This window comes from Balaenoptera acutorostrata, chromosome 8, assembly GCF_949987535.1.
Source record: "Balaenoptera acutorostrata chromosome 8, mBalAcu1.1, whole genome shotgun sequence".
NCBI lineage: Eukaryota > Metazoa > Chordata > Mammalia > Artiodactyla > Balaenopteridae > Balaenoptera > Balaenoptera acutorostrata.
In genome coordinates this window covers 78,220,015-78,232,735 of record NC_080071.1, presented here as the reverse complement: position 1 = coordinate 78,232,735, position 12,721 = coordinate 78,220,015, and the positions used below count along the sequence as shown (strand labels likewise).

The 12,721-nt window shown below is 40.2% G+C and overlaps 1 protein-coding gene across 2 annotated transcripts in view; it reads left to right on the top strand.

Annotated features, from left to right (window-relative positions):
- Window positions 1-12,721, top strand: part of EPHA4 (EPH receptor A4) — a 144,958-nt gene that overhangs the window by 120,156 nt on the left and 12,081 nt on the right. For both annotated transcript variants that reach the window (XM_028167935.2, XM_057551445.1), the window contains exons 10-15: window positions 811-924; window positions 1,182-1,367; window positions 5,232-5,293; window positions 5,748-5,957; window positions 8,159-8,308; window positions 11,798-11,991. In XM_028167935.2, the coding sequence (XP_028023736.2) occupies window positions 811-924; window positions 1,182-1,367; window positions 5,232-5,293; window positions 5,748-5,957; window positions 8,159-8,308; window positions 11,798-11,991 (916 nt within the window). The remainder of the gene's footprint in view (window positions 1-810; window positions 925-1,181; window positions 1,368-5,231; window positions 5,294-5,747; window positions 5,958-8,158; window positions 8,309-11,797; window positions 11,992-12,721) is intronic.

Genomic DNA, 12,721 nt, shown 5'->3' with positions numbered 1-12,721 from the left:
AATTTCTGCTCTGCAAACCGGTTCATCTGTACCATTTTTCTAGGTTCCACATATATGCATTAATATGCGATATTTGTTTTTCTCTTTCTGACTTACTTCACTCTGTATGGCAGTCTCTATATTCATCCACGTCTCTACAAATGACCCAATTTCGTTCCTTTTTATGGCTGAGTAATATTCCATTGTATATATGTACCACATCTTCTTTATCCATTAGTCTGTCGATGGACATTTGGGTTGCTTCCATGACCTGGCTATTGTAAATAGTGCTGCAGTGAACATTGGGGTACATGACTCTTTTTGAATTATGGTTTTCTCAGGGTATATGCCAGTAGTGGGATTGCTGGGTCATATGGTAATTCTATTTTTAGTTTTTTAAGGAACCTCCATACTGTTCTCCATAGTGGCTGTATCAATTTACATTCCCACCAACAGTGCAAGGGGGTTCCCTTTTCTCCACACCCTCTCCAGCATTTGGGACAGCAATATTTAGATAACACATTCCAAATTTCCTTATAGAGACTCTCTTTTCTTCCACGGGATAGCTTGTTTTTAAAATTTCATCCCTGAAGTGTGAAGACATTCCAGGAACTCAGTAGAGCTACAGCCTCTTAAGTAGCAAACAATTCTTGTTTACCCACTAACGAAACCCAGAGCAAGAATTTAAACATTTTCCTATGTCTACGCTAAGTATTTTTCTCATGCTAAGAAAATGTTTTCTGTGCTGAATATTTTTAGACCCAGAGAATTTCAGTTTATTAGTGGTTCCTGAGAAGAGTTCTGCCAACCTTTTGCATGTTTATTACTCAGGTGTTAGAACTTACGTGGATCCCTTTACGTACGAAGATCCCAACCAAGCAGTTCGAGAATTTGCCAAAGAAATCGACGCATCCTGCATTAAGATTGAAAAAGTCATAGGAGTTGGTAAGTGTCTGTGTCTATAAGCCTATTTTCTTTGTGAATATTAAATATATGTATGTGGATTATATAAATGCATTAGAATGTATTGTATGTGCCTGTATACATAAATATCTGTGTACCTGAAATTTCCTTGATCTACATAAAACACCAGCACAGTGCCTAGTGTATAATAAGCACTCAACAAATGTTAGCTATTGGCTGTTATTCTTTCTCCTTGAACGTGTTTCTGGTTCAGAGTCAATTCTTTTTCTCTCCCAAAGGTGAATTTGGTGAAGTATGCAGTGGGCGTCTCAAAGTGCCTGGCAAAAGAGAAATCTACGTGGCTATCAAGACACTGAAAGCTGGTTATACAGACAAACAGAGGAGGGACTTCCTGAGTGAGGCCAGCATCATGGGACAGTTTGACCACCCAAATATCATTCACTTGGAAGGCGTTGTCACCAAATGTATGTGCGTCGCTCCCTTTACAAAGCCAAGTTAGAAGTTACTGGCAAATTAAACACACATTTTCTTTCCAGGGAAATGACAGATGGAGCAGACCCACTGATTGCTAATAGGAGGAAATCAGTGCAGGACAAGTCAGTAATCTTGTAGTCATTTCTAAATGGGTGTATGGTGTAGGCTGATACCCTATTTCCAAGGCAGCTTGTGTGAGATTTTAGCAAAATTAATATTGCAGATTTTTGGTATGCCTTGCCATCTTTCGAATCTTTGCTAGACCAAACTGATTGTCACAGGATAGGCGCAAGCAGATGGTAAGCAAAATAAATTTTAAGTACTTTTCATATAAAACACAACAAAACCTCACCACACCTTATGTTCGAAGCTTCGGTTCCAGATGCAGGGAGTGTATCTTGGTAATCTATTATATTGGGGGATTTGCTTGTCTGCTCTGCCTGATTTATGGCAGCTGCAGTTGCAGTTCAGCACCTGTTTCCAGGAACACCTGGTTGAACCTACCTTTTTTAGTCCATTAGCATTCGCTCAGCCCGTGAACCACGCTTCAGTTAAAATACGACACAGTTCAACAGATGCATTTTGGGAAGCAGACCCTGAATACATCTGTAAGACTGGATAAGACCAACTTATAAAGCACCACGTGGACAGGGCAGCTGAAACGGTTACTATTGAAGGTGGCTCTGTTCCAGGAGCCTTAGTATCTATTACAGTTAACTACAAGTCAAGGATCTTGTAAGCCTGGGGCTATGTCTCCAGGACGGCCAAAGTGCCATTTAATTTGATTCCAGGTGCCTGGGAAAAGCGTCCTCCATCAACCGGTGCAGAGTGGCTGCCGCAGCGGGTGAAGTGGAGGTGTAAACATTGGATGTTAGGTCTGGGGCAAAGGGGGCAGGCAGTAAGACGCAAGGGTACACAATCTTTAGGCAGGGAAAATTTGGAAATTACTAAAAAGTGAGAGCAGATATACACTAATTTAGAGGTCCTCAAACTTAAACATACATCAGAATTCTGGAAAACTCATTAAAACACTTTCCTGGACCTCATCTTGAGAGGTTTGATTTAGTGAGTGGGAGCCCAGGAGTTCACATTTCTGAAGAGCTCAAGGTCAATCAAGCTATAGTCCCTGGAACCGCACTTTGAGCACCTTTGGCCTAGTGACCAAAGATTTGCACATCATCTACCGCTAGTAAATTATGAGGCCTTGACTAGTTGCTCAAGTTCTCAGTTTCCTCATCTGTAAAATAGAGATAAAAATAGAATGGAATATTTAGCGTGTTTGGCATAATGCTTATTTAGCAAATTAAAAAAAAAACAAACAACTAAGTGTTAACTGGCATTATTATGTCTTAAAAAGTACATCTTTCCCCATCTTTGGAATCCTTCAAAAAAGGAACCTTGGTGCTAAGGGTATATAATTTTTCACCTAAGGTGAAGGCTGTAATTAGCATAGAATAGCTCTATTTGCTTTTTAAGATGAGTTTTACAGACAGTATATTTTTTCTGTGGCCTGTGTCCCGTGGAGCTGCCCAGAGCCCTTCACTACTTTAATCAAAAGATAACATTCCCTTTAAATACTTCTGCAGGTCCATTTTCTCAAAAGGAGGCTCTGTTCAGCTTGGGGTGTTTTTCCTGGGGCAGACAGTGATTTTTGTAGCACCTCTGCAGAAAGGCGAAGAAACAGGGGATCTTTGTGTTGACGTCCCACCGCACCTCTAAAACCCGTGGCTATTACAGCTGTAACTGTTACAAACGACTGGATGCATTTGCATAATGCACTTGTCACTGAATTAAAATGGTTTAAAATTTCCACCAGAGGAGCCATCCCCTTCCCCCCACCTTTCCCCTCCCCATTGCCTCCCTGCCTGTTCCGGGAAAGGGTCTGTCTCTACCCTGGAGCCCAACCTGGACCCATTTCATAAGCCCCTCTGTGCTTATGGAGACATTCATCTTTATTTCTCTTGTAGAGCTCATAAAGATTCTGACAAATGGATACTTTTCATAGAAAACAAAAAAATGGAGAATAATTGTGAAGATAGTGCCTGACAGTCAGACTAGGGAGGTGTGAGGGTGAAAGAGTGGGAGAGTGTGAATTCATGGCTGGACTTCCTTGAGTAACTTGGTAAATGGACAGGGAGACTATAAATTCTCGCCACTACCCCGCCTCCCCCTTCTGGATCTTCTCCTTGCTTCCCCACATTTCCAGAGGGATCTGGTGAAATGGAAGTAGGTGTTAATACACCATCAGAGGAGTCACCCCTTCTCATGAGTTGACAAAGTATCGTTTGATTGAGGCAGGTTCATTAAAACTCATTTAGATGCATTTGTTCTATGTGGTCACAGATGCAGAGGGTAAATGAGTCTGAGGACTAAAGGCTTCCTAATAATATTGATGGAGGATGGAAAGATGTACGGGGACCACTCCCTCCAGACAAGGGGAAAGAGATTAGAAGTGGTTTTACTCCACCTTTGGTCTACACCGAGATTCCTGCTTTTGCTGCCTGCTTTCATTCATCACTTGAAAATTAAATGTTCGTGGTGGTGTTTTCTAATCCAACATTTTTGCCTCGGAAAGATTTCTTAGGCACGGTACCAAATGTCCAATCGAAGAACAAATTGATAAATGGGACTTCACTGAAATTAAAAACATCTGCTCTTCTAAAATTTTGCTTCTGAAATGAAGACATTACCCCTTTCCCCACACCAGTACAGAGTCTAATCTGATAGGGGCTCTGGGAGGGAAATGTACTCGTTTAGAATAATTCTGGGGGCTTTCCGGCAGCGGCACAGCCCAAACCATTTTCCCTGACTGGATGTCTACGTCCAAACAGTCCACAAGGACAGGCAATGAATATTTTTGATTTTTCAAACTAACATTTTATTTTCCTCACAGGAACTCTTTTCTGTTCTCTTGGCTTTACCCCTTGCCTTAGTAAAGTATCGAAGATTTACACCCCACTCCCACAAATACCCTTTAGAAAGAAGGAATTTCAGACTTTGAGTCCACTGCCAGGGATTAAGAAACTAAAGAATGATCCTTATTTCCTAAGGTCCTCAGAAAGAAAACCAAAGTGAAATGAAAGTGTTTCCCACTTCTCTCAAACCTTGAAATCCTTCTGATTTCTTTGCTTAGAAAAGGGAGAAGGGCACACAAAGGCTCTAGTCCTGAATTTAAATTGCTGCCTAGGATGAAATCACTTATTGACCCTTTTCTGTGATTTTGTTGTTGCTGCTGCCGAGGTTGGCAGCTTAAGGAAGCAAATAGACGGAGTTTATTTATAGATAGGAAAAGGGAAAAGAAAGGATATAGCCCCTGACCTGAGTGAGGCGGGGGGAAAGCTAAGATGGTACATGCTTGAGTTTTAAGATGAGTCTGGGTAATGAAGTATCCAACATAGCTCCCAGAAGCTTGGGTTCCTCTAAATAGGTAACAAAAAAAAAAGTTTCTCTGTTCATGGATTCCTTTAGCATTGCACAAGTGGCTCTTCTGGGGACAAAATTAATTATCTTAAAGATTTTTTTCTCCTCTAAACGGGCCATTTATCATCTTCTCCATTTGCTTGAGAGAGCAAATACCCATCCGCATGCTCCCTGGATACCAGAAGCCACTTTATTAAAGACCTTGTCCACAAGCCACCCAAAGGGTTAACCTTCCAGATGGAATTTAAACCTACTCGTCCTTTTAATATTTCATTCCTAGCTCCCCACAGCTGAGGCATAAGCTTGGCTTGTTTTAATTAAATTAGATCGCACAAGACAGGTGTCCTGGCAGGAAAATTGCGCACAGCCCATTTTTATCTCATTAACTGCAGTGCTCATCAAGGGTTTTGTGTTTTTCTTTCTGGAAACTCTAGGTAAACCAGTAATGATCATAACAGAGTACATGGAGAATGGCTCCTTGGATGCATTCCTCAGGGTATGTGACTACTTTATATTAAACCCAAGAATGTTGATATTTAGAAAACTCTAACAGACTTTGAGTATTTGTTCTGTTTGGTTGTATTCATGGACTTTTTTCTAATGAGGCAAAGGAAGAAGAGGAGAAATAGAGAGTGATGTGATTTTTAAAGGCTCTTCAATAATCCACGTACAAGGAGGGTAGTATTTGATTTATTCTTGTATCGTGGGGCTGTTTGAGCCATAGATTCATTACAGTTGGATAATTTCCATCTATTACAGGAAGCAAACCCAGCTCCTAGGATATACTCTACTCATGAATTAGTGACTTTGGTCAAAAAGGCCCGGAAATCATATTGAGTTTCACTGCACACCGGATACAGATATCGAAAAAGATCCAAGTAATAAATGCTTGGTGAAAATTAATTTGGCCTAATGCTAATGAGATTGTACCTTATTTCTTTCCTCTGCAGAAGAATGATGGCAGATTTACGGTCATTCAGCTGGTGGGCATGCTTCGTGGCATTGGGTCCGGGATGAAGTATTTATCTGATATGAGCTACGTGCATCGAGATCTGGCTGCACGGAACATTCTGGTCAATAGCAACTTGGTCTGCAAAGTGTCTGATTTTGGCATGTCCCGAGTGCTAGAGGATGATCCAGAAGCAGCTTATACTACCAGGGTAAGCAAGATTTGTGACCTCTGGGCTTTGACTCTGAGGAAACTGTTCCTCTCACTTTGACGTTTAAACCCTTTGTGATTTTTACAAGTTTCCTCATCCTTCAGAGCCTCTTCATAGCCATGCATCCATTCTTAAACCATGTTTCCAAAGAGGGATTTTGAAACAGCCTCTAGATGTGTGACCACTTTACAAAGTCACAAGTTAGAGCGTCACTTATTATTGTATTTTTTCACACTCAATCTACCTTCCTTCCTTCCTTTCTTCTTGTTTGTTTTAGATTTTCTACTTGGTTCCTTTTTATTATTTAAAAAAAATCTTATTTTAAACAGGACAGAACAATATTTCTAGTCGGCTGCCTACCGAATCTGAGAATGTATATACAGGATTTATAAAACATTTACACTACGCAAGGTTTCCCAGTATCTAATGGCCTGCATTTTACTACTGGTAGATAAGCCAGGATTAAGACAGAGTTAAGAGTTATCAGTATACAGTTAATGGCTATGCTATCTTAGCCGGACAATCTGAATATAAGATACTAATGGAATAAACACAGAATCATAAAAGTTATTGGCCATTAGGGCTGACACTGTTAAAATCAACATGAAGCAGGCCAGCCATTTTCTTCTTTTAATGCTCACCATTTTGCATGTGCAATGGTAAGCATTGGGGTTTTCTGGTATAGCTTGTTGGGGGTGTGTGTGTGTATGTGTGTGTGTGTTTTCTGGTAGTGTTCAGTTTCTTTGGCTGTAGTTTTGATTCTTACACATACCCTCTTTTTTTTTTTTTTTAAGATTTATTTATTGATTCATTCATTGATTGATTGCTATGTTAGGTCTTTGTTTCTGTGCGAGGGCTTTCTCTAGTTGCGGCAAGTGGGGGCCACTCTTCATCGCGGTGCGCGGGCCTCTCATTATCGCGGCCTCTCTTGTTGCGGAGCACAGGCTCCAGACGCGCAGGCTCAGTAATTGTGGCTCACGGGCCTAGTTGCTCCGCGGCATGTGGGATCTTCCCAGACCATGGCTCGAACCCGTGTCCCCTGCATTAGCAGGCAGACTCTCAACCACTGCGCCACCAGGGAAGCCCCACATACCCTCTTCTGAATTCAAAGTCCATTCATTCAGGAACGAATACATCTTTGTCCATGCTAAAGACTTTTTATTTTTCCCCAGTAGTTGGAGAAAGGAAAGTAAAAGGAAGCTTCTAGAATGATACATTTATATAGCCAAAATATTTAAGGAAAGCAGAAGGCGGCAGCACAAGTGTCTTGCTGTACGGAACAAGCATAAATGTGATACAGTGTATTTTCAGAGTAAACTGCAGTGAATCAATGCAATTTGCAGTACAATTTACTGCCCTGTTTAGTAGCTCTAATAAAACAAACTTTTAAATGATGTCCTCTTGAACAGCTTAAGGGTCTGAATTGAAGTTGAGTTAATTTCCCCAGATGGAACCCTAAGAAATTTGAAACTCCATTAAAAATACCTTGCACATAAGCATAATCAAACAAGAGACATTTGAGACCTTTAAACTTTTCTTGGGTAATATTCAATTGCTTTACCATTTTTGCAGGGTTTTTTTAGAAAAGTAAATAATAATCAAAATCTGGCCCTCCTGCCATTAAAATTAATAATGGCTCTAGCATCTGGTATTATTTGACTTCCTCTAAGAGCCTGTTTAGCGTATTATCTTCTAGCTACGTTGGTCATGTTTCTCATGCTCTATAAGAGTTGGATGACAATGGGATGGATAGAAATGTTCATATTTAACTTTCTTAGGTCATGATTTCCAAAGCAGTATTAAGTATTGCCTTGTGCTGCTGGGTGAGAGAATCTGACAAGAAGTCGAAATTACTGTCAGCTGCACATCCGTTGATATATACCACGGATAACATGTGTATTTTGTAAAACCTAAAATGTCCTTTCTTCTACAGTATTGCCTTAAGTAGAGCTCAGATAATAGGCAGGCTTTTTAAAAAATAATTAAACATATTAGTTGCTTACTTCCCTGTGACTAAAGAAAACATATGAGAACTGTCTCAACCTGGAAGATTTTAGTTAGAATAAACAAATATCCTGTTATTGTTTGGAAAGCTATCTCAGGAATGCTGTTGCCCTGCTTAGCAAACAGTAACAACATTCAGAAACTAAAATGTCACATCAGTGTACTTGGGGGATAACCTAGAGCTTGGATGTTCACAGGGTGGCAAGATTCCTATCCGGTGGACTGCGCCAGAAGCAATTGCCTACCGTAAATTCACATCAGCAAGTGATGTATGGAGCTACGGGATCGTCATGTGGGAAGTGATGTCGTATGGAGAGAGACCCTATTGGGACATGTCCAATCAAGATGTGAGTCTTTATGTTCTGAAATATATGTCTTTGCATTAGTGTATGATGGAGTAAGTGTTGAGCTTGAAATGATACATTAAACTTAAAATTCTTAATACAGATGTGTCTAGTAATCTAGCTAAAACTTACAGTCCTGGATTTCGAGGACCAAAATTACAAAGCCTTAATGGTATAATGTGGGACATAGATAGATAGATACGTGCATAGCTTGATCGATTAGCGATATGGAACAGTACTTTGACTTTGTTAACTTTCAAACCCATACTGAAATAAAATTAAACCTTGAATTTTAAGAAAATGCAAGGATATCTGAAAAACACAAATGTCACATGAGATGAAATTGACACGAAAGGTTTATTGGAAGAAAATTAGTGAATATTTTAAAGCTGGCAAAGTTGTAATTAGAGCTTGCCCCTTGAGGACTCTAAAATAAAGCTTCACTAAATGACCCTTTGTAAATTATACACATCCCTTTAAATGTACCATCTGGACTACTTTGTAAGGGAGTATCCACAATGCCTCCAATTTTAGAAAAGCATTCAATAATGACACTAATAAGATTCCAGAGTAATAGAATTTAATTACAGACATCTCCAGTGAGAAAGGAAAAAAACAAACCTAGACTGGGGGGATCTTGCTAGAACACTTATTAGCTAATTCTGAGAAGGTGTTAGTTAGTTCTAGAAGGGTTGGAAATCAGAACAAAATAAAATGGCCATTTCTTGAAATTTCCTAATTTTTTTATATGAGAGGTAAAATATTATCATAGAGTGTGTTTACGAATGTGTGGTATTCAATTTATCAATTTTATATTTAATTTATCAATTTTAAAATAAGTTTTTTTAGAAAATTTTCTCTGATGTGGAATGTTACCTGACCATCTGCCTTGTCCTGAAACAACAGGATGTTGCAAAACCTTGACAATTAAGTGAAGAACCAGGTGCACTCAAGAAATAGGATGTTACCTTATCAGTAGAAGAATGTTTAGAGCAATACAGAAGCTAATGCATTCTGTGTCCAGTGGGGCAAAAAGAATTCTCTAACCAGAATAAGAGGAACGGTAGTGCTGACACTGTAGTATCTATAAATTATAAAGGAAGGTTCATAGCAAATAGCAAGAAAGACAGCAGCTAGCATAACTGATAGATAATTACAGGCTGGAGACAGACTATGGGAGTGAACAGTGTGTAATCTATTGTTTGATGTGATTATGCAGATACCATCAAGTACCTTTCTTGTATAGTAACATTTGGTTTTGAGTTAGAGACATTCAGAGGAACAAAGACCAACAACCTAGAAGAAGGAGTAGTGCCTGTATTTACTTATTTAATTATTGGATATTTAAGCTTTTCTTTATTTCAGTTGAGAGTGGCGGCCAAATGCTCATAAGAGCAGAATATCTAAAGATGTTGTCAGTTTTCCCGCCCTAAATATTTTCAGACCTATAGCTTTGACAGCTTCTATATTATATTAAAATAATTTTGTTGGTTTTAACTTTCAGTTGTCTGCCTTTATCCATGAAAAAGCATCTGAAGCCAATTCTCTCCCACAAATAATATTGATCTATCATTCACGTGTATTCGTCTCTGCATTGGAGTCTGTGTAGAACAGGAATCTATAGGAAATGTAACTGGAGAATTACTTTCATGGGTAGAATTCATTTGGCATATGGTGAATGGAGTCAAAGTAACTGTTAAGAATATGTCAAATTTATCAAGTTTTTTGTTTGTTTTAATCCTCTGCCTTCCCCCCCAAAACATTCAGCAGTAAACTGAGAAAATATGCTTTGTTAACCCACAAGCCATCTTCCAAGCTGGCAGTGGATAGGGAGCTAATGAAAGAATACTAAGCAGTCTGAGGGTTTGTAACAAATTGTGTTAACCTGGCATCAGCCCAATGTTGCTTGCAGTCTCATCAGTTCAATGTAAAATGTTTTCATCAAGTCTAGAGTCAACACCATGCACCTGGAAAGATAAAAGAAAGTCAGAGGATCAAACTGACCTAATGTCATTGCCAGAAATAAATAGAATCACGTTCAGTTAGATAGCATATAGAAGTCTACTTTAGAAGGAGAAGTAAATTAATACTAATACAGTAGGAGGTTGGCAAAAAATACATGGAAGAAAAGGGTTCAGAGGGCTTAATAAATCACAAGATGATTGTTAAACTGAAACAGTATCCTGGTTAAAAGAACCACAGTTATACTGGTACATATAAACTGGACCTAACTGAATTGATTATTTTCTCTTGAAGGCCAATCATTGAGCAGTAATAGACCCGCCGCAGGAGGACTCTGTCATGGTCACTGAGATGGCTGCAGCCAGTGGTGGTTTCACTAGGAGCTATCATTTTAGTAGGGAGAAAGAAAGGACTGATTTAAAGCAATTAAAACTTTTAAAAATCCCCAAAGAAAATCACCTCCAGAATCTCATAGGATACGCATAAACCCAGGTTATGAGAAGCCAAGAAATTAAGAAGTAATTCCCCTTTTTAAATTTGGCATGAGTCATATCATATTGTGTTACTGGAATTCACACCCTGAAGAAGAGGGTTTTAGAGAAAAGCCAATAAGAAAATGCTGTAATACCTGTGAAGATCGATTAGAAAAATTAGAATTAGAAGAAAGCCCGTGGAATGATTTATGTCTTATTAGGCAGGAGGACCACTCTGGGCAGGAGGCAGTTATCACCTACCATTATAACTTCTTTCCTGAGATGTGTAAGGGTCCTCTTTAAAATATAAATGCCCCAAGGAAGGTTTTTATTAATTATTTTTAAAACTTTAAATCTAGTTATGAGCACCTTTAACAGGGTCAGTTGACAGCCAACGGAGACCAAGAAAGAGATACAGAATTGGTAAATTGGTGTATTTTGGCCTTCCAAAACTAAAAATGGTTGCGCATCTGGAGGGGTTGAGGAATGTGCTGTTTCTGAGAGAGGTAGCGCCTTCTAGATTGGAAGGTCTGGAAGTTGGGCTCTGGTATTGACCCCCCAGCTGTCTGAGCAAGAGTACAGAGGGTTAAAGTGATGCAGAGGGACTTCTGTTTCATAGGCAACTATTAATCCTTCCTAAGGAATGCCTTTAACACTAAGCTAGAGTCTCTTTTGCTAAGAGTGTTTAGCTGATAGAAGAATGAGAGGGCTGTCGCCATGTGGTCTCTGGGGGCCAGGCCAACACCACGTGGTTGATCTGATTAGGTTCTAACCGCTTTGGAACATTGATGCTTCTTCACTTTGGAGTTTCAGATGGGCATTGTCTGCCATTTGAGAACCCCTCATAGCAGCAGCTGGCTTCCCTGCCCTGTTGCCAGCAGTACTCAGGTCCAGCTCTGGCTTCGTGAAAGAATTGGAGCCGTTCCCATGCTCAAGCTTGCTGGCAGCTTAATGGACAGGAGACTTGCTGAGCAGGAGGATGAACCTCTAACAACAGCTTGCCTGGCAGCTTAACATACCGTTCTGGGTTTTTTGTTTTGTTTTGTTTTTTTGATAGGTGATTAAGGCCATCGAGGAAGGCTATCGGCTGCCCCCTCCAATGGACTGTCCCATTGCACTCCACCAGCTGATGCTAGACTGTTGGCAGAAGGAGAGAAGCGACAGGCCTAAATTTGGGCAGATTGTCAACATGTTGGACAAACTCATCCGCAATCCCAACAGCTTGAAGAGGACGGGGACCGAGAGCTCCAGGTCAGCCGTGCTTACTTAATACTGATGTATGAAAGAATACATCAGAGATGGCAGGCAAGTGGTGACTCACTTTAATTCCCGCCTTCTCGTCAGAGGCCACTTCACAGCTGTCTGCAACCTGGGTGGCTTCTTCCTCCTTGAGTATTTATGGTAGTTCTTTTCACCATTCTGAAGACCCTAGTACTTGTCAGGCCTCAAACAGAAGTCAGAAAAACAAATTTAAAACAACAACAACAACAAAGGAATAGCTCATGTGCTTATTTGGTGAGGCTGGACCTGAAAACTTAGGAAGATGGATGAAATGTACTTTTGGAAGATGGTCAGGTTACTAGATGCTATATTTTGAAAGGGGAAGGAACACGGAGTTAGCAAAAAATAAGAATTCGAGGGCTTCCCTGGTGGCGCAGTGGTTGAGAATCTGCCTGCCGATGCAGGGGACACGGGTTCGAGTCCTGGTCTCGGAAGATCCCACATGCCGCGGAGCAACTGGGCCCGTGAGCCACAACTGCTGAGCCTGCGCGTCTGGAGCCTGTGCTCCGCAACAGGAGAGGCCGCGATAGTGAGAGGCCCGCGCACCGCGATGAAGAGTGGCCCCCGCTTGCCGCAACTAGAGAAAAGCCTTTGCACAGAAACAAAGACCCAACACAGCCAAAAATAAAAATAAATAAATAATTAAAAAAAAAAAAAAAAAAAAGAATTCGAAGACATCTTTAAGTCGACTTAATAAAGT